At 40.6% G+C, this 20,684-nt stretch overlaps 1 protein-coding gene and 1 long non-coding RNA gene across 5 annotated transcripts in view; one reads left to right on the plus strand and one right to left on the minus strand.

Annotated features, from left to right (window-relative positions):
* LOC307049262 overlaps positions 1-16,646 on the minus strand; it is a 116,247-nt gene extending 99,601 nt beyond the window's left edge. For 3 of the 4 annotated variants that reach the window (XR_013810746.1, XR_013810747.1, XR_013810748.1), the window contains exons 1-5: positions 16,353-16,646; positions 10,802-10,914; positions 10,091-10,120; positions 7,554-7,712; positions 6,809-6,906 (exon numbers count right to left, since the gene is read on the minus strand). This is a non-coding gene — a long non-coding RNA (uncharacterized lncRNA). The remainder of the gene's footprint in view (positions 1-6,808; positions 6,907-7,553; positions 7,713-10,090; positions 10,121-10,801; positions 10,915-16,352) is intronic. The other variant, XR_013810745.1, reaches the window with a different exon arrangement.
* Positions 16,647-16,837: 191 nt separating this feature from the next.
* On the plus strand, positions 16,838-19,420 carry RGS2 (regulator of G protein signaling 2; the record flags this gene model as incomplete). Its single annotated transcript, XM_079697915.1, has 5 exons — positions 16,838-16,947; positions 17,983-18,084; positions 18,182-18,243; positions 18,812-18,978; positions 19,226-19,420. The coding sequence occupies 5 exons, from the start codon at positions 16,838-16,840 to the stop codon at positions 19,418-19,420; spliced, it is 636 nt and encodes a 211-aa protein (XP_079554041.1).
* Positions 19,421-20,684: the final 1,264 nt, after the last annotated feature.

Raw genomic sequence — 20,684 nt, forward strand, 5'->3', positions numbered from 1 at the left:
CCTGGTTCAGTCCTAGGAAACTGTACCTTTCTAAGACTTTGTCCATTTCTTGAGGTTGTCCGTTTTATTGGTACATAGTTGCTCATAATGGTCTCTTATGATGCTTTATATCCTGTAACTTCTCCTTTTTCATTTCTGATTTTATTGATTTGGGCCCTCTCTTTTTTTCTTGATGAGTCTGGCTAAAGATTTATCAATTTTGTTTATCTTTTCAAAGAACCAGCTTTTAGTTTCATGGATCTTTTCAACTGTTTTTTTAGATACCACTGTTTGCAGACAACATGGTACTATACACAGAAAATCCTAAGGAAGCTACCAGAAAACTACTAGAGCTCATCAACGAATTCAGTAAGGTTGCAGGATACAAAATTAATACACAGAAATCTGTCACATTTTCATACACTAACAACGAAACAGCAGAAAGAGAAATTAAGGAAACAATCCCATTTACCAGTGCATCAAAAAGAATAAAATACCTAGGAATAAACCTACCCAAGGAGACAAAAGGCCTGTACTCCAACAAACTATAAGAGGCTGATGAAAGAAACTGAAGACCACACAAACAGATGGAAAGATATATTGTGTTCTTGGATTGGAAGAATCAATACTGTTAAAATGACCATTCTACACAAGGCAATCTACAGATTCAATGCAATCCCTATCAAATTACCAATGGCGTTTTTCACAGAATTAGAACAAAATTTTTTTTAATGTTTACAGAAACACAAAAGACCCCTAATAGCCAAAGCAATCTTGAGAAAGAAAAACAGAGCTGGAGGAATCAGGCTCCCTGACTTCAGACTATACTACAAAGCTACAGTAATCAAGACAATACGGAACTGGCACAAAAACAGACATACAGGTCAATGGAACAGGATAGAAAGCGCAGAAATAAACCCACGCACTTATGGTCAATTAATCTATGACAAAGGAGGCAAGAACATACAATGGAGAAAAGACAGTCTCTTCAATAAGTGGTGCTGGGAAAACTAGACAGCTACAAGTAAAAGAATGAAATTAGAACATTCTCTAACACATATACAAAAGTAAACTGAAAATAGATTAAAGACCTAAATGTAAGACCAGATTACCATAAAACTCCTCAAGAAAAACATAGGCAGAACACTTTGACATAAATCGCAGCAATGTTTTTTGGATCTGTCTCCTTGAGTAACGGAAATAAAAACAAAAATAAACAAATGGGGCCTAATTAAACTTAAAGTTTTTGCACAGCAAAGGAAACCACAAACAAAATGAAAAGACAACCTAAAGAATAGGAGAAAATATTTGCAAACAATTCAATGGACAAGGGATTAATTTCCCATATATACAAACTGCTCATACAGCTCAATATCCAAGAAACAAACAACCCAATCAAAAAATGGGCAGAAGATCTAAACAGACATTTCTCCAAAGAAGACAGACTGATGGCCAACAGGCACATGAAAAAAATGCTCAGCATTGCTAATTACTAGAGAAATGCAAATCAAAACTACAGTGAGGTATGATCTCACACAGGTCAGAATAGCCAGCATCAAAATGTCTACAAATAATAAATGCTAGACAGGGACTTCCCTAGCAGTCCAGTGGTTAAGACCCCATGCTTCCACTGCAGGGGGCATGGGTTTTATCCCTGGTCAGGGAACTAAAATCCTTCATGCCACACAGTGCAGCCAAAAAAAAGAAAAAAAAGGAAAAAAAAAAAAAAGCTAGAGACGGTGTGGAGAAAAAGGAACCTTCCTACACTGTTGGTGGGAATGTAAATTGGTACAGCCACTACAGAGAACAGTAAGGAAGTTCCTTAAAAAACTAAAAATAGAGCTACCATATGATCCAGCAATCCCACTCCTGGGCATATATCTGGAGAAAACTATAACTCAAAAAGACACATGCACCCCAATGTTCTTAGCAGCACTATTTACAATAGCCAAGACATGGAAGCAACCTAAATGTCCATCAACAGATAAATGGATAAAGATGTGGTATTTACATATATATATACACACACACACACACACACACACACACACACACACACACACACAATGGAACACTACTCAGCCATAAAAAAGAATGAAATAATACAATCTGCAGCAACATGGATGGACCTAGAGATTATCATACTAAGTGAAGTAAGCCAGACAATGAAAGACAAGTAACATATGGTATCGCTTATGTATGGAATCTAAAAAAATGATACAAATGAACTTATTTATAAAAGAGAAACAGACTCACAGACACAGAAAACAAACTTGTGGTTACCAAAAGGGAAAGAGGGTGGGGGGAGGGATAAATTAGGAGTTTGGGGTTAACATATACTCACGACTATATGCAAAACAGATAACCAACAAGGACCTACTGTATAGCACAGGGAACTCTATTCAATATCTTGTAATAACCTATAAGGGAAACTAATCTGAAAAAGAACATATATACACACACACGTATAACTGAATCACTGTGCTGTACACCTGAAACTAACACAACATTGTAAATCAACTATACCTCAATAAAAAAACAAAAAGAAACAAAAAAAATATTGATGAAAAAAATCAGGTAAGATTTTAAAAGCTGCCCTGGGTAAAAAGGGTAATCAGTCTGGGTAACTCCAATTTTGTTAATTCTTTTAGTAATTGTCAGATTATGGACACATGATTATTCCACTTAATTTGCCAAGTGATTTTCCCAGTGTGCATCTACAATGTTTGAGTTTTCTATAATTTCTTCCTTTATAAAACAGAGATGATGCTGTTCCTTCCTTATTCTCTGTTTTTATTTGGGGGAGTAGGAAAGGCACTGAACCAGGATTTAGGGAAGTCATTCTAGTACTGGAGTGTCACTTACTAATATGTGACATCAGACTAACCTCAGTATCCTCATCTTTAAAACATAATGTTATTTCCCTTTTCTACTCCATATAGTTAAAAATAATATATGATCCAGCAATCCCACTCCTGAGCATATATCTGGAGAAAACTATAACTCAAAAAGATACATGCACCCCAATGTTTATATATTTATAGTTATAAATAACCATGAAATGAGATGATGCACATGAAAATAATCTCAAATTGTAATATCCTATATAAAACTAAGATGCTATTAGCAGGACTTTAGAGTGAAAGCCAAAGACACTATTTGGGCCTACGAATAGTCACAGCTCCATCATTTATACATCTTAGATGACCCTCAGTTTTTAAGGACTCCAAGTATTCATGTTTCCCTAACCCCATTAGCATATATCAGTCAAAAATCACTGACATTATGTTCCAGAAGCCTAATTCTTATTCCACGAAAGCCTGACAGGCCTAAAAAGGATAAAAATCTGGCCTACGTTAATGCCTACACTCAATTATATAACAGTGCACATACCAAAGATGTCCAAAATGTATTTCAGAACAGCAAAACTGGTTCTCAAGTAGCAAAATTAACACAGGCCTTGTCAATTTCCTCTTCTCTAATTGTTAACTGGCCACACTCTCGGACGGTCTTTTACCAATGACCTTCCTATTGACATCGACTTTGTGACAGTCTGCATCTTTTGCAAATTTTGCTATTCGGCTTTGCATTACATGTGCATTGTATGTCAGTGATTGTTAATTACCAAGACTACTATGAAGTGGGAAGAGGGTTTTGAGTGTAAAATGCATTGGTTTTCAACTCATTAGTGGATGTTTTCCTATTTTGATGGCCTTAGCATCCCTGTGCACTCAGTGTGGGGACTATAGTAATGAATACTCAGATAACAAGGACACCCTATTCCTACCTCAAAAGGTTGTTCTGAGAATAAAGGTGAAATTCTGCTTGGCACACAGTAAGCCTCAATAAATGTTGCTTACTGGTATTTTTAAAGACAGAAGGCAGTAAGCAGAAGCAATGAGGCAGAAACAAGTAGAGACAAAAGTAGTAACCAATTATGGAATAGGAAGACATCTACAAAGGGAAGCAAGGAGAGGAGTGCTGAGTCACAAGCATGACAGACAAGCAGAATCACCCTTGGCTCCCAGAGCTGGGCCAGATTTTGAGCACTGCAGCCTTGCTCAGAGTTTCCTGGCTCTCCCTTCAGACTGTGTGTACACAGTCACAATACACTGCTATCACCTGGGGTAACCGAGGATGCCTCAACCACAAAATAACCAAACACACCAATGGGATCTCTTTGTTAAATTTTAGTCAACCAGACTTGCTCCTGGGGGAGATACTGACAAAAGAAATATTCCTTTCACTGAATGAAAGAGCCCCTTTCTTTTCTGATTTAACTGAGGCTCTTAACTGTTCTCTTCCTTTACTTTCAACAGATCCCAAAGGATACTTTCTCCACCTTCATGGGAAACACACACACACACACACACACACACACACACACACACACAGTTTCTTGGTAATATATTAAGTGTGTACAGCACTCCACAATTTACAAAGCATTTTATTTCACATCCACGAGAGGAGAGCATAAAAATAACAAACTCTGGGAATGGAATATAGGGATTTTCATTTTTAAGAGATCCCTAGATGACTAGCCAATCCTTTTATTTCACGTTTTTTCACTCACCAAATGAAAATCAACTTCCAATTTTACCTTCCTAGGAATATCTGTATGTCATCTGAAGTTGTGGGTGTTTAAACACTCTTGAATCACACACATATAAACAGTCTCTTGGTTTATTACATAAATTACTAAGAATAACATTCATGGGTTTTCTATTAATTAACTAATTCATTATTTCATTCAACAATTATATTGAGCATGCAATTACCACGTGCCCAGCAATGTACTCAAGGCTGGATTTCACCAGCTCAACTTTCACGATCGACCTTTTACAGATCATAATTACACAGCCAGGGTACCCACGAGGAGACCTACCGACAACAACCCAAACTGAGCTTCCCATAGAAACATCAATTCTACAGTGGAACAATTACAGGCTTGGGATTCAAACCCTGGCTCTGCCGGACATGCTTGCTATTTAGTTGGGGCAGCTTCTTCAGGTCTCCAAGCATCTGTAAGATGGAGATAATAGCACCTACCTCACAAACGTGGAAGGATAAGAGAGAATGATAATAATAGAGAGTGCCTGGTCAGTGTTTGGCACATGTAACAGGTGTTCAATAAACAAAACCTACTGCATTTATTATGAAAGGGCCAGACTTTTTTCTAAGGAAGATTCTTGAAAACCCCATTCTCATGTATTATTATTATTTTTTTTTACAGCAGGTTCTTATTAGTCATCAATTTTATACACATCAGTGTATACATGTCAATCCCAATCGCCCAATTCATCACACCACCATCCCCACCCCCCCCACCGCTTTCCCCCCTTGGTGTCCATATGTTTGTTCTCTACCTCTGTGTCTCTATTTCTGCCCTGCAAACCGGTTCATCTGTACCATTTTTCTAAGTTCCACATATATGCGTTAATATACGATATTTGTTTTTCTTTTTCTGACTTACTTCATCTCATGTATTATTAACGTTCTCATTTTTCAAATGGAGAAAAATTAAGCTCAGGGAAGTTAAATCCTTCATTCATGTATCAAGTGTGGTCAGCCCTTACTGTGTCCAGACAAGGGCTGTTCTCTGCAGACACAGGGATGCAAAGGACAGAGTCTCTGGCCTCAAGCACCACTGTCTCACAGAGGAAACGCAGGAGAAGCGAACCGCCCCAGAAGAGGGAAGCACGGGGCCGTGGCAGCACACAAGTGAGCTCGCTCAGGACGCGGGGGGCCTCGAAGAGGCTCCCCAGAGGGGGTGTCCCAGCCGAGTCATGAGGGAAGTAACGTGACAAAAGCAGATACACACTAGCAGCCTGGCTTGAATGAAACCAAATCCTTGTCTCCAAGACCCGTGAATGCCCCACTATTCCATAGCTCCTGTGATTAGGTTCAATTAACAAGGATTTTCTTAGCGCTTGCTTTATGGAAATGTCTGTACTAGATGGCAACAAAGGTGAATCATTATAGTTCGTATCTCATGATAAGACAGACATACAGGTAACAAACTCAACCAATACCAAATGTAAGTTTGACCTTCAAAATCCGGTGCTGGACTTTCTGCTTGAGCTTTCACCTAGTTCTCAGACTCTTGGTGTGGATGCTAGTGATTCCTGCCATGCCCTGGGGAAGCAGGTCAACAGCACTGCCCACCCTGTGAACTGCCCCACGCAGCAAAGCCAGGCAGATATTATTCACCACCTCATCTGTGAATTATGATATAAATTCTTCAATTTCTGCAAAGGAGCTTATCACTTGTAGGTACCACGAATTCTATATTTCACTGTGCACAGTGTTTCTGCTTACTTGAAACTGTTTACAGTGGAAATATTTAAAATATTTTATTTAAGGTATCTACATCTTTATAACTGAATTTTTTCTTTAGTTTTCTTTTGAGTGCTTTCTTCAGCAGATGTGGGCACCAGAAATATGCCTGCCTCAAAACAATTATTGGGGAGGGCTTCCCTGGTGGCGCAGTGGTTGAGAGTCCACCTGCCGATGCAGGGGACATGGGTTCGTGCCCCGGTCCAGGAAGATCCCATATGCCGCGGAGCGGCTGGGCCCGTGAGCCATGGCCGCTGAGCCTGTGCGTCTGGAGCCTGTGCTCCGCAACGGGAGAGGCCACAACAGTGAGAGGCCCACGTACCGCAAAAAAAAAAAAAAAAATTATTGGGGAAACTTCCTGTCATTCTGTGCTTTGGAGCGATATAGGAATTACCAGACCCTTAGCAGTTTTATTCAGCTCATCTGAAAAATCCATTGAACCCTGAAGTCACTACTCACTAACAGTAGTGCTGCCCAATCAGTACAGACTCACCTTCACACGCCTTCTCAACACTGCACTCAAATAACCACTGAGTGACAAACGTGGATGGGTTCATTTATCTTCAGTCTTTCTTCTACTATATGTGGAATCTAAAAAATAAAACAAACGAATGAATAAAACAAAACAGAAACAGACTCACAGATACGGAGAACAAGCTGGGTACCAATGGGGAGAGGGAAGAGGAATGGGGCAAGACAGGTGAAGGGGATTAAGAGGTACAAACTACTAGGTATAAAAGGAGTAAGATACAAGGATGTAATGTGCACCACAGGGAATATAGCCAGTATTTCATAATAACTTCATGTGAGTATTATCTATAAAAATATTGATTCATTATGTTGTATACCTGAAACTAATGTAATAGTTGATTGTAAATCAACTATACTTCAAATTTAAAAGAAATTAAGACAAGTTATTTTCTGTGTATGGCTGTGACCACATTCCACAGCTTTTCGTAGATGACTGTCCCATTTTAATAATTTCTAAATAGCCTCTGACTTTTATTTTTATTTCCTCCTTGGCCTACAAGCTCTTCATCTCGTACTCTCTGTATAAAACAAAACCCAGGGAAACACAGCATGTGGATCACTGGTACACCTTCTAAAATAATGTAATATCCCCCTCATCCATGACCCCTATAGCACACCCTTGTTCAAACCTGTTGCTCCAAAAAGGAAACTTTTTCAGGTTAAATTGAGGACACTGTCCACTTACTTCTCAAGAGGAACCAACTTACCTGCTATTCAAGTCTGATAGGTTTTTGCTTCCATTTGGTCCTTTCTGTTTCACATATTCCCCAAGCTCCATATTTCTTATACATCAATGGTACATTTTCCTCTTTTACAGCAGTCCTACAAAGTTTCCTCTTTTCTTTTCTTCTCTCTCTTTTTAATTTCTTCCCATTTCAGTGGATTGTGGGGAAGAACAGGAGGTAATTGCACAGGCTCAACACAAGACCTCAAAGCAGAAATCCAGAAAAATTTTTCAACTCTTTTAAGTGCTACCCAATTGATCATACTTTTAATAAGGCTTTCTTATTTGTTTTCCTCTTCCTGAACCTAGGAAAATTACCTAAACTGATAATTGTACATATTATATATTATAATGTTATAATAAATTGAACATTACAATCCAAATAATGCAATACTGCTTATATGCGAACAGAAATTCAGAGTTTAAAAGCAGTGAAAGTATAAAGGATATTATTTTCTATCATTATGAAAGTTTTAAAACCATTAGGAAATGTTCTGTTTTCTAAAATCTACAATGCGTTAGGCCTCAGTCCGTTTATCTGACAGAAGCAAAAAAGAGGCAACCTATTACATAATGGTCCAAACTGGAAATTCCTAAAAACAAGAAACAAGCTACTTTTATATTAGATCTAATTTACTATTAAATTGTCTAATTAAGACAAATACACACACACACACACACACACACATATACACATCTATATGGCTTCATTCAAATATATATGGTAAGAGACAGTGAAAGGAAAACAAATGATAATACCGTGTGACCTTTTTAATCCTGTGGGGTTTTTATTTTTTTAAACATTTTTATTAGAGGAAATGTGAGATTTTTCACACATTCATAATGTTTTAAATGAATAGCCTCTAAACCTGTAAACCTATTTACAATAGGTAAAAGTCAGATTTTTAAGAAAACCAACAAATAGATTATTTCATAAATTGCACACAGAAAAAATACCAACAGAAAGAATAGAAAACTTAAAAACACTGCAAAGTTCAATGTTAGTATGGAAAGTTTATAAGGTTACAATAGGAATTTAATTACAGATATGGAGAACATATGAACCTCTAGCACAAGTCACACTGGTAACAGATGTCAAACGCCCTGGAAGGGTTACCATGCATGCATTCATTCACTCATTCACTCATTTGTATGTCCACCCATCCATTCCCGCAGCAAATATTTACTGAGGATTCTCTATGTTCCAGCATATAATAATTTTTAAAAAGAAGAAGGAGAAGAAGAAGGAGGGGGAGGGAGAGAGAAGGGGGAGGAGAAAGAGAAATTGTCTAGTGATGAACAGTGACAAGAAACCAGGAAATTACAATCCATTGTGGTAAGTAAATTAACAGGTGCTATGACAGCACTTAAGGGGAGCACCTTATCCAGATATGTCAGTGGAGGGAAGAAAAGTGTGTAGGTGGTGTACACAAAGAAAGTTCACTTAAGCGATACCTGGAAGAGTATGAATCATACAGAAGAAAGTCGGATAAAGAGTGGAAAGAATGGAAAAAGGTCCAAGTAGAGGGAACAGCATGAGCAAATGGCTAAAGGAAAGAGGAAGCATAGCATGTGGAAGGAAGTACAAAATATTCAGTAGGTAGGGGCATAGAGAGCAAGGCAGCAGTCACAGAAGACCACGTAATAAATGAAAGGCTTTCAGGGGCCAGACAGAAAGGATCTTGTAGGGCAATTTAAGCAATCTGGAACTTAAGGGTAATGACAAGCCATTAGCGGTTTTAATCAGAAAAGCAATCATGACCAGACAAATGTTTTAGTAGAATCACACTGCCTGAAAACAGATCATTCATTAGAGAGGATCAATTAGCAGGTGAGAGATCAATTAGAAGTTTTGCCTGGATCCATAAGAGAGATGAAGAGAGAATCAGCAAAGTGGAAATGGAGTAAAGAGAAGTTTATAGTCTCAAGATACATTTAAGAAGTAAAATGAATAGGCAGGATAAACTTGATATGAGACTGGGAGAGGGTGGAACTCAAAGAGAAACTCAATTTGTCTTTGGTAACTGAGACAGAGAACAAAGGCAAAGAAACAGGTTTAGGTGCAAAGATGGGAAATGCTGTTTTCAACACGTTCACTTGAACCGCCTATGAGTCATCTAGGTGAATCAAGCTAATGGACAATTAGCTAAAAAGGTCTGAGATTAGGAGAGAGACGAGCATAGACATTCATCAGCACACAGACCACAGCTGAGTTTATGGGAGTGACTGCATAGCGTGAACATGCAGAGCAAACACAGAAGACAGCTAAGGAACTTCAGCACTGAAGGGACAAACAAGCAGATGCTGCAAAGAAGGCGGAAAGAAAACCCTCTTCCCAAACAGAAAGTCAACTGGATATCCCTATAAAAATCCCCTGGCTTAGATCTGGGAGACCCACAGAGAAAGTTCTCCTGACCAGCTTAAACTCACGTCTTTGCTAAGCTTTCGAACATCTGATAGCCACCATCACCCGCCCACTTCTCTACCCTCCCCCAAAACAACTGACACACACACTCTTACCTTTTCATCAAGTTCATAAGCTCTTCTCCCCTGAAAATAAAAGAACAGTCTGCTAAGAAGGTCTGTTTCTATATTATATGACAAACAAACATTAACTATTTAATGTTTTTTAAAAAAGGGAGACGCTCCACCCAGGTGGTAGTCTCACAAAGCAGAGACACCTTCCTCCAGAAGTCCCTCAGGTTTGCTACAGTCATCCACCAGCCCAAGGGATCATGATGTTCCCCAAGGGGCAGGAGGTGGAAAAGGGAAGATAAAGAACAAGTTGACAAGCTGACTGAAATTCTGTAGCTCTCAGCTGCAGCTGGGTGTTTCAGGACAAGAATTAAAGGCTTATCACCTTTTGGAAAGACAGCACAAAGAATGACTCAGAGCATAATGCCTTGCACCTTGACATAAATGTTGATTTATTCTTTCAAGAAAACTCTACAATATGTTAAAAAAAATTAGCACTCTTGGAAAAAAACTGTCGCAGTCCTGCCAAAGATGAACTTTTCACACCAGCTTGAGCCCCACCAGATTCAAAATATGGAGTTTATTCACATATTTCCTGTTCTTCAGAGAGAGAAAAATGGAGACCTGCAAATATGAAGAGGCTTCCCTGGAATCCTGCAGTTACTCGGCATTTGGTCCTGCTGAATCAGTGTCTTGGACACCCAAGCCGTCGCTATTCCCATTGGACAGTGTATGCTGCGAGGAGTTTCTCCTCACCTGGTCAGCTGAGTGCAGGACTTCGGGAATGCTCGCTTAGCCGTCTCTGGGTTGGTGTCCACTGCAGGAAGAGTTCATCTCTGCCAACTCACGTGTCCCAACTTCACAGTGACCTGTGAACCAAGGCATAGAAAGAGAAGAAATGAATGACTAGATCAACTTCTACCCCATATCCCAATTCCGGAAAACCTACAGTCTCCCTCAGGATCATGTCTCCGAGAAGAGAAAAGGCCACCAAATGAAATGCCGACATCTCACAGTCAGGGTGAATTTTTAAAAATGCAAATTGGATAACTGCTCTCACAGCCAAAACACTGGCTGTTTTGTGCTCTGCCATTACCATGGGAAGGATAGACTGGGTTTTACCACAGATTACAAGACAAGGATGAGAGATTCAGGGGGCAGAGCCCCTCATGTTGCTGGGGTAAACACGGCTGATCCGGGCTTGGCTAGGCCAGGTGACTATGCTCACCTTTGCTAGGTTTAGTTTAAAATTTATTTTAAAACTCTTGAAGAATACGAAACCAAATGTACACTGCATTAACTGAAAGAGATAAAATAACTGAAGCACTGAAAGTCTGTAAGTCTCCAAATAAGAAAGCTTCACTATGATCAAAAAGGGGGACGGTGGGGGGAAGAGGGGAATGTACTCAGAAAGGAACAGGGAGAACCACCAGAGGCAACTTAACATCCTTCCTACACTGCACTGAGAAAAATAGATGAATTTTCACCAAATATCTAATGTAGAGAGAATTCACCCTGTGAAGATAGTGGAGAATTCTTTCAAAATATCAATAGATGGAAATGTCAGCATGTGAAGAGCTAGACATTTCCAAAACATTTTTCAGGAAGAACTTAAAACATTTCAAAAAGTAACCTTACATCCCTGATGTTCCCAATGGACATTTGGAGGAGCACAAAGGGAGCACCAGGGAACCCAGTGGATGAACAGACACCCAGAAAGCAGTGGCATCAGGCAGGGATGGCACAGAGTCCAGGACCTAGAGCCTGGTGGAGAGCAGATGCATCCTCCCAGGGACAGGACCACAGACAGAAGAGCCCTCCCCTGGCCACCCCCACCCTTAACGCAGCGTGTCCTCCGCTGAAGCCAGCCAGAACTTGTCCTTTTGCTCCTTGGACCGGTAGGCACTCAGGGCCTTCTGATTCAACCCTTCCACCTGAATGGAAGACCTGCCACCCTAAGAGTAGCAGCAAATAGTGGGTGCTAGGAAAGCAACAACAAAATGGGAAAAAGAGTAACCTGGAAGAAACTAGTCCTACTACAAAGTTTTGCTGAACACCGGGCCTGGGCACTATGAGCTATCATCAACCCAGACACTCATGCAGTCCCCGCAATGTTTTCTTTTCACTTCCTCGCAAAGGAAGGCTGCTGTAATTACTTCCACCCTGAAGATACGAAGCCTAGGCACAAGAAGGCTAAGCAATTTGCCTGGGGTCAGAACTAAAATAATGCCAGGAACTGGGAACTAAAGGCAAGTATCCCAATTATGGACAAACCCTCCAACCATCCTGCTCTCCTAAGGATAATTTATGAAAATAAAGGCAAAAGTACTGTGTCTTTTGAAGCTGAGGATGTGAGCTCATTATTGAGGACTTGAACATTTATAACAAGGCAGTTGGGGCAGGGCCTACTGGTATCTCCTTGAAAGCACTGTTCTTTTATCAGTTAATTCGGTTAAGATTTGGGAAATTTTGTTGGTTTAAAAAAATGTGTTTGGGAGAGAAAATCCACGAGGTTTTAGGTTCTTGCGAAGTAGTCCATGGATCAAAGACTTTTGAAAGCCAGTGCCTAAAATGAATTAATACTCCCTACATAGGAACAGTCAGCAAGCTGGAAATACCAGTGCAAATGGATTCCTTACTTACTAGATGAAAAGAAGCCTTTCTTCACACTTAAAAAAAAAAAAAAAAAGATTCTCTGCAACTGATATCATATAGACCTTTGAAATCTTGTACATTATGATGCCAATATCCCAAGATTTCAAAACAGTAATCAATAGACACTTGACATTTTCATGATTTGACAAAATTCGGTGCACAGAAATTAAAATCCCAGGAGAACAAATGCCAGGAAAGAAAGCCCTAGTTTTATCTCTGCAGTTAATAAGGTAATATGCCATCTCTGTAACTTATTTCATCAGAAAGTGTTTCTAATGGCCTACTATCCCCTGAGATTCCATGTGGCCCACTGTCACAGAAGACAGCAGCAAGAGGCAGATACTGGAAACAGTCCCCCAAACCTAGACTTCATACTAAGTGTTCTTTAACGACAGGAACCTACTAGAGGTATTTCAATATACATTAGGATTTTTATTCAGGAAGAAAAAAAAATTTGTGATGCTCCTATTGTTGGTTTCCAAAGAGAATCCAGGTGCTTTACTTAGTAAGAGGGAATTATTAAATTTAAGGAGGCCCTGCCTGCATTTGAAGTATGGCATACTTCACACGATGGGTGAATTTAAGGCAGAACCATGGAAGTGCTCTTACTGAGATTACCAATACAAGGATTAGTAAATCATTAACTCCTCTATAATACATGTCAAGTATTTGGTTGAAACTCTGATTCATTCCTGACAAAAACACTTTCTCTCTTAACAACTCCTAGGTATGAAAATTACCTTCTAAGAAAGAGAACAATTATGAATTTTAAATCTCAGACCATATTAGGAGTGAAGAGTACAGTACATAATCCTGTGGGGTCATAAATTCATTCATTGTGGGGTCATATGTTCCGTCTGTTAAAAGAATATTCCACCAATTAAATGAGAATAAGACCAAAAAGAAAAAAAGGACAAAAAAGACAGACAAAAGGACAAAACAGGTGTCACACTTCCTCAAATACACTCAACAATTAGGATACTAAAAGTTTTCATTATTTCCCATTACTCATCACACCGTTTGACACAGGGCACTTAATTTCCTAATTTTTTTTCCTTTTTTTAAACTGCTCACCAATTTAAGATTTCATGAGGTAAGCAACAGGTTTACAGCTTTTACAAATTTAGGAACGAAGATATCTTACTAACCAAAAAAGTAAAGCACAGAGAATACACAGAATGATCCTTTTCTTTTAAAGCATATATCTTGTTTCCTAAATTTCTAAAGCATAAGTATGCAAGTTATTATGTATAAGTATTTTCAGATAATAATAATAGTTTTTATTAATAATAGCATATAGTGGGTGCAGAAGAGAGAAGTATGGCAGGGGACACTTTTGCTTTCCGTAATCTCCTTTGTTACTAAAAACTTGTATTTTTTGTTTGCCTTCTTCTGTAACTTAAATTTTTTTAGATACAAAAAGTTCAAGGACCACCCTGCAAGCTTCCACCACTAATGCGCTCAGCAGACAGCCTCTCCAGTAGAGGGCACGGTAGACTCAGCATGGGAAATGTATATGTAGTTCATCAAGCCACTCTCAAGCTAAGGTTTTGCTGTGCAGTATTTACATCCTACTGCATTGTTTCTTCCTCCAACGCAGAATGGAAAGCATGTGTCATCTTCATATTAAGCAATCCCATTCACCTAAAAGCCACTCACAACAACAGCAAAAAAGGGAAGTCATCAAACACTGCAGTTTTCGCTTTAAATGTACGTCTGCCTGCCTTAACTTCAGTTGTCAATCGGAAATGGTTTGCAAAAAAAAGCAAACAGTTCTATTAAAAACTTACAAGAAACATCTGGAATAGTCTGTATTTAAACCAGTTACTTACATGGATATACATATACATTCACGACATACATTCACTGTCGTGAATGTATTGAGATGATTAAACTTTTCTGGCTTGAAGATCTCTGAAAAAGTTCAAATCCTAAACAGTTTACTTATTTTCTTATTTGTTTTTTACCCAGAGAACATTTATTAAGTATCTATTACGAGCTTGGTACTCCACAAAGCTGTGACGTTATCTTGAATTTTACTAGTACTTACACATTTATAACCTAATAAACCCTGAATTAATCCTTTAATGATTTTTCTACCTTGAATAGCTATGCTTCCAGATATTTCCTTCTTCCATGCACACAAAAATTTTAAAGAAAAAACAAACTTTTGTATAGTACTTTAAAATTTGCAACGGCCTTTCACGAAAGATTCCCATAATATACAGTGAGGCTGGCAAGAAAAACACATTCATTACTCTTAACAGAGATGAGAAACTGGTGCTCAGGGAGGTGGGATGCGACTGCCCCAGCAGTTACTTAGCAGTTACTGGTGAAGCTGAGACTCTTAACTACATATCCTGACACAAGCCCAGCTCTCTCTCTGCTGCCTCTGAGTCAGAACTCCTGTCTTTTCCACTATGAGTGAATTCTACCATCCAAGGTTCCAAGTGAAAAACATATTGAGGTTTAAAGTAGCAAGAAAAGGCAAGTGTCTGCATGTTACACATATTTAATAAATAAGTACTGAATCATCAGAAAGTAAAAATAGCTGTTGGAAATATGCAAAGTTCTTTCAGAGATGCAGAGTATACATAGGCTTGAGAAAAATTATATTCTTACATTTCACAAACATGCTTTCAAGTATTTATTACTGAAATCTACATGATTTTCCTTTCCATAAGTGAGTACACGGCTGTCCTCTTTAGTAGTAATTGCAGGCTTTACTCTCCAAGTCAAACTGGGAGCTCCAACTACTGGCAGCTCATCGTAAGAATATGGTAAACTAGTCCCCATTTTCTTTTAACAGCTCTTATGCAAAGCAGAGAGAATAGCTGCAGTCTAATACCTTGCTGTTAATCTCGCTACTTAGACGCTTGAGGGAAAACCACTAGAATATGCCACTGGACGGTTCTAATCATGTTATCTGATATCAAATCATTTTGGAGTTGAGCTTATCTACTTGTCCTTACCAATCAAACCATTTAACTCGTGCTACAGCAAGATAATTTTTGAAGACTTCACAGACTAAGCTTATTAAAGCAAACTGTTAACTCCTCCCTCCCTCCACCGCCACCTCTCCTTTTTGCCAATTACGTGTTCTGGTAAATTCTAAGCAACTAAGAATGACTCAGGAGGAAATCTTGCATCCTTGCACTCTTACACTGATTCGGGTGTATGACAGCTGCGAGGTCTTGGTGTTTCCCTCTATCTCATCGTAAGGAGGTCTGTGATTTCTCTTTCTGTTCTGGAAGGACAGGCAGCCAAGGACTCCTGAGGGATAGTCTGCAACCCCACGGACAGACCCAGCCACGTGCCTGCTGGTGATCAAAACTGCACACCCAGGGAAAGCACTTTCTCCCGTCCCTTCCCTGACCAAAGTTTATCTCCAAACGTGCTACGAGACGCCCAGGCAGAACGCAAAGTCAGTCACACCACCTGCCTCTGGACCGTCACCTTTCCTCCCATTCACGGTTTCCTTCCGCAAATTAAATGGAGTCGCAAAGAGGAACAGATGAGGGTCTCCCCACGGCCTCAGTTTGCAGACCAAGAAATGAGGCGTGGGGAGAGGGCGTGCGCTCCAAAAAGGGGAAAACACATCCTAATTCAAAATAAGGTAATTGCACTCGGGTTCCCAGCAAGCAACCTTTACCTGCTGGGCAATCCTCGCTCGCTTTGGGGTCAGGAGCACGTGAGCGTGGGGGAGGGGAGGGGATGGAGAAAAGGAAGGGGAGGGCGAGCGCCCCGGCCGGGCCTGCAGCCGACCTGGCTCCCTGCCTCCACAGCCCTGCGACCCTGCTCGGCCGCCACAACTCGGCTGAGGTGTCTGGCGACCACTCGGGGGGAAACTTCTCTGCTCCCAAACCGACCCGAGCCGGTCGCCGCGTTTGGCCCGACTGCGCACGACGCCGGGGCCGCAGACGTCAGCAGCTTCCTGGCTTCCAGACCCTTCGCTGGCAGCCGTGACTGCGCAGACGGGCGCTGACCTCGCCCCCGTGCCCGGCTGCAGCTGGCCAATCGGCGTCCACTGGAGGCGGGAGTGGCATCGTCAGGCCCCGCCCCCGAGCCTCCGCCTTTTATAAATACGGCGGCGCCCGCCCCGCTACTCGGAGCAGTATCCTCAGTCGGAAAACGATAATGCCTAGTGCTATGTTCCTGGCTGTCCAGCACGACTGCGGACCCATGGACAAGAGCGCAGGCACCGGCCCCAAGAGCGAGGAGAAGCGGGAGAAGATGAAGCGAACCCTGTGAGTAGGCTTTCTTCTCTCCCCCCCCGCCACCCCTGCGGACCCAGCTGTCCTGGGCGGCTGCAAATGCGGTACATTTGCGCTTGGAACTGGGTAGCGTGCACCTCTGCAGGAAAAAAAAAAATGTGGAAAAGGTTCATTTGTTAAGTAAGGTTTAAACCTGCGTGGGTATTTATTTTTGTGACGTGAGCGAAGGACTCTCGGGTAGAGTTTAGAAACTGCAGAAAATTCTTGATGCAGAGGCGGTGGTAGATGCTGGTTGGCTTTTTGTCCCCCTGCAGCGAAAATGACTTCAGGGAATCCTGCGGCCGAAGCGCGTCCCCAGCATTCGTACGTTGCACTGTAAATTTTGCTCAGCTTTACATGGCTGCTGCGATGTAGATATTTTTTGCTGATTCCGAATATATTCTTTTAAAATCTTTTCTTTTTTTTAATTGAACAGCAGATCTCACCCACTCAGGACTGTGGAACAAATAATTGTTCTGCATCATCTTCTTAAAATGAGTGTTGTAATTGGGGGAGGAGGACGGGCCATCTCACACACATACTTTCATTACGCACAGCTTCTAGGGTGGTCCAGAGCCTCCTGCGCGAAGGGTAGAGGGAAGTGAGCACGGGCTGTTTCAGGGCAGTTCCACTGTGGGTTTCATCAAGTGTGAAATGTCTTAGACTTGTAATTAACGTTCCAGAAAAACTGCTGCCTTCTGTGGGCCAGAAATAACATCTGCTTTTTGAACTATGCAAACTAGATTCATAAAAACACCCTATAATTGTAGGTAGTTCTACCCTTAGTTTTAAAACTAGTCATTATGTTCCGATGAGTGGATGAAACTAGTGTGTTTAGTATATAGGTGCTGGGTTTAAACGTTAAAGGTGTAAGACTGACAGGAAGAGTTGTGTCTTATTTGGTTTGTCTGTAGCTAGAGGGAGAAACTTTATTTGGTAAAAATGCCTTCAGCTGCATTGGCAATTTCAAGTGTTGCCACTAAGTGAATATCCTTTTTCTTTTTTCTTTTCTTTTTTTTTTTTTTTAAGATTGAAAGATTGGAAGAGCCGTTTGAGCTACTTCTTGCAAAATTCCTCCTCTCCTGGGAAGCCCAAAACCGGCAAGAAAAGCAAACAGCAAACCTTCACCAAGTAAGTTGAAAATCTTGTACTTGCAAATGAGCTCACTGCTGAGCTGAAAAGGGAACCTCTGACATGAGTGAGCTAATACGCAGAACTTCTCTTGCAGGCCTTCTCCCGAGGAAGCCCAGCTGTGGTCAGAAGCATTTGATGAGCTGCTAGCCAGTAAATGTAAGTTAACCTCTTGAATTTGATCCATTTCAAGTATCAGGAGACTCTAGAAACGTTGTGTCCACACAGCAAGAGCAGCTTGCCCAAGGGGAATTTTACTTTACAATCCCCATGACATGAGGCGTATTCTTCTCCTTTATTTCCCAGTGATTAACCAGGGAAATGCATGACTTTTTCACTCTAGGTGGGAAAAAAATTAGCCCAAAACTGTAATGGCAGTTGCTTTCTGTTAAGGTTGAGTCAGGTTTTCCATTGCACACAGTGTTTTCAAGAGACGTCGTTCCCAGAGAACTTACGGCTCCCCTATAAATATTTACATTAACAGCGAAGCTAAGTATTTATATATTTTTGTAGTAGTGTGCCAACTTAAGCGTTTTGCTGACCGGCATGTTAGTCTTTAAAGAGCTAAATTCTGAGCATTACAGGTTGACTGAAATCTAGAAAATTGCTATCATTTAGAAATAATAAAATATGGGGCCAGGGGAGTGGGAGTTCTAGGAAAAAACAGAAGGGATTATTTGGTCACTCAGTTCACTGTATGCTTGCTTTCTTTCTCCCCCACCCCCAGATGGTCTTGCTGCATTCAGGGCTTTTTTAAAATCTGAATTCTGTGAAGAAAATATTGAATTCTGGCTGGCCTGTGAAGACTTCAAAAAAACCAAGTCACCCCAAAAGCTGTCCTCAAAAGCAAAGAAAATATATACTGATTTCATAGAAAAAGAAGCTCCAAAAGAGGTAAGGGGAGATAAAAAAGTTCCTCCTTTTAGCATGTTTTAAACATTCTCAGCACCAAAGTGAAACAGAAAGAATTGAAGAGACCTCACATTAAAAGCGGAGTGGGGTAAATGTTTTTCCCCTACTTCTAGTTTCAGGGAGGTTAATTACATTTCTTCAGTGCCTTGGCTGGTGAAGCTAATCACACATTCTAGTTTTTTTGTTAACTCTGAATATGGAATAAACCACTTTTTATGTTTTATTTCAGATCAACATAGACTTTCAAACCAAAACTCTGATTGCCCAAAACATACAAGAGGCTACAAGTGGCTGCTTTACAACTGCCCAGAAAAGGGTGTACAGCTTGATGGAGAACAACTCTTATCCCCGTTTCTTGGAGTCAGAATTCTACCAGGACTTGTGTAAAAAGCCACAGATCACCACAGAGCCCCATGCTACCTGAGATGAAAAAGGGAGGCCAGAAACGAGGACATTTCATTTTTTTCCTAAGGGGAACGGCTGTCACCTGCCAAAAAGACTGACCTTGAATTCAGCCTGGGTGTTCAGGAAACATCACTCAGAACTATTGATTCAGAGTTGGGTAGTGAATCAGGAAGCCAGTGGCCGTCTAGGAGAAGCTGGTACTGGGACAGCTTCCGTAACTGATGGAGCACAGGGAAAGCGTGGTCTAAACGTGGCGTGTCTCGCGCTGGAAAAGCAGGAGCTTGAGACTGAAAGATAACGATGTAACACTATTGGTCCAGAAGCATTTACTATCAATAGGTCTGGGGTTATGTGGCCTTAGTGAGCTGGCTGTACATGTTTCCCTAAATCAGTCCTTTGTTACCACATAGTGGTTTAGCTGTAGTTTCTTTAGTACTAGGTAACACATGTTTACTATGTGCAAGGGTATTGAAGTTCCTATGACTACAGATCATCAGTACTGTTGTCTCACGTAACTCTAAAACTGAAACAGTCTGTTTGAATTGTCAATCGGTGTGTGTAATAGAATGAGTGCTGTTGTGTAGAAAACAACAATGTCCATTCTGAGTGCCAAAACTGTCCTGATGGCAGCTAAACTTTGAAGTGGTCTTTGAATACTTTTAATAAATTTATTTTGATAAATAATGTTATTGAATATTTGGTCCAGATGTGGGTTGGGGTGGGTTTTTCTGGTAACTGAATATGGCAGATACAAGGTGAAATAACTCCTCTCTGGTGAAGAAGAGGTGTCAGTTGATGGGCCTGTTTGGTGAGAATTGACAATCCTCGGAGAAATTACAGCTGCAGGGAAGATCTGTTCCCATCTCTAATGCTTCCGTAGGTCAAAGGAGGTCAGGTCCCATCTTTAGAGCCACCCTGAGATCAACCTTTCTAATACAACCTTGTAAAAATCAAGCTTGATACTGAAAATATGGGAACATTGGCTTTAAAGCCTTTCATGAGTATTAAAGATCAGCTAAATACGAGAAGTAAAATGATGTAAGAGACAAAGCACCAAAATTATTCACATAACTAAGCTGCTCAAATGAAGAAAGAAACCAAATAAAGAAACCAAATAAAGAGGAAAGCAGGCCTTTTTACTTCCCTTGGTTCCATGTTCCCCCGCAGGGTAATGGCATGAGCTTCCAAGATCCATGCTTGAAACGGTTCACTTCCATGATGGAGCTGTACAAAATCAGAATTTCCCTGATTTGCCAGCCTTCATTTGGCCAATAAAGAATCTG

This window comes from Hyperoodon ampullatus (assembly GCF_949752795.1).
Source record: "Hyperoodon ampullatus genome assembly, chromosome: 2".
NCBI lineage: Eukaryota > Metazoa > Chordata > Mammalia > Artiodactyla > Ziphiidae > Hyperoodon > Hyperoodon ampullatus.